Raw genomic sequence first — 1,254 nt, 5'->3', positions numbered from 1 at the left:
ATGATCAGAAATCCGAATTACTCAAATTTTGTTTGCTGTGCTATTTGTAATAAAGTAATTCCACCAGCTCCTGTTGGGGAAACCTTCAAACAGATCCATGAATACAAACCATTTAAGACGCGCTTTTATACTCACAAAGATATACTGGGTAAGTGACTTGATTGTTTTTCTTTCTTCTAATGTTACTACTTAGTATTATTTGTAATTCTTCCTGTTACCCAGACTTTTTTCGTGGTCAAAGTCACTTGTACCTGGAGGAGCGCCTGTTTGGCATAATAAGAATATAGATTGGAATCCCAGCTACTCATCTAAGCATTGTGTGCTGTGGGCAAATTATTTAGATTCTCAATCTGTTTATATGTAAATAGGGATATTAATACCTACCTTACAGGTTGTTATGAGATATTAAGGAAATATGTGTACCTATCAAACAGTCTGGAGTCCTGGTGTAGCGCTGTGGGTTAATGCGCTGGACTGACTGCAAAGTCAATTTGAACCCCAAGGTCAGTGGTTCAAGCTCACCAACAGCTCCTTGGAAACCATATACAGGGTTGCTATGGGTCAGAACTGGCTTGATGGCACTTAACAACAATAATAATTACATAGTCTTAGGAGAAAGATGAGACTTTTTGCTCCAACAAAGATAAACTGCTTTGGAAACTCTATTCAGGGGCTCTATGAGTTGGAACTGATTTGATGGCCCTTAACAACAGCTATTCCTGGTGTGGCACTGTAGGATAAGCACTAGACTGGGAAGCACAGGTTGCCAGTTCAAACTCACCAGCTGCTCATTGGAACCCCTATACAAGGTTGCTGAGTCGAAATTCACTCGACAACAGTTAACAACAAACAATAGTCTACAGTCTGGCACATAATAGGCAGTGAATGTTAGTGCTTTTCTAACATCCCCATACTTAGGCACCTTCCATACATACATATAGGATAATGCCCTAATAAATGAATGAAAGAAACTATATGCTGTAATTAGTATCTGGTGATGTAAAGATAGATAAATACAGATTAATTGAGAATATAAATAACATCTCATAAACAAATTGTAGTTTACATCTGTCTTCTCTCCTTTGTTCTAGTAATTTTTATGTCTGATTTTGATCCTTGTGAGTAACAACACTGCAGAAAGTAAGTATTCTGCAACACTTAGTTGTGCTCATGAGGAACCAAGAGGCACTTGTTCCAACAGAACATGGGAACACTGAATGGTTTAAAATTAGGAAAGGTGAGCACCAGGTTTGT

General features: G+C 38.1%; 1 protein-coding gene across 1 annotated transcript in view; it reads left to right on the top strand.

Moving 5' to 3' along the window:
- The window catches only part of LOC102810647 (chromosome unknown open reading frame, human C6orf163), a 36,812-nt gene continuing 35,558 nt past the window's right edge, over positions 1 to 1,254 (top strand). Inside the window, exon 1 of the mRNA XM_006870665.1 lies at positions 1 to 148. Coding sequence (XP_006870727.1) covers positions 1 to 148 — 148 coding nt within the window. The remainder of the gene's footprint in view (positions 149 to 1,254) is intronic.

Source organism: Chrysochloris asiatica, unplaced genomic scaffold (genome assembly GCF_000296735.1).
Source record: "Chrysochloris asiatica unplaced genomic scaffold, ChrAsi1.0 scaffold00146, whole genome shotgun sequence".
NCBI lineage: Eukaryota > Metazoa > Chordata > Mammalia > Afrosoricida > Chrysochloridae > Chrysochloris > Chrysochloris asiatica.
This window is presented reverse-complemented; position numbering and strand designations above follow the sequence as displayed.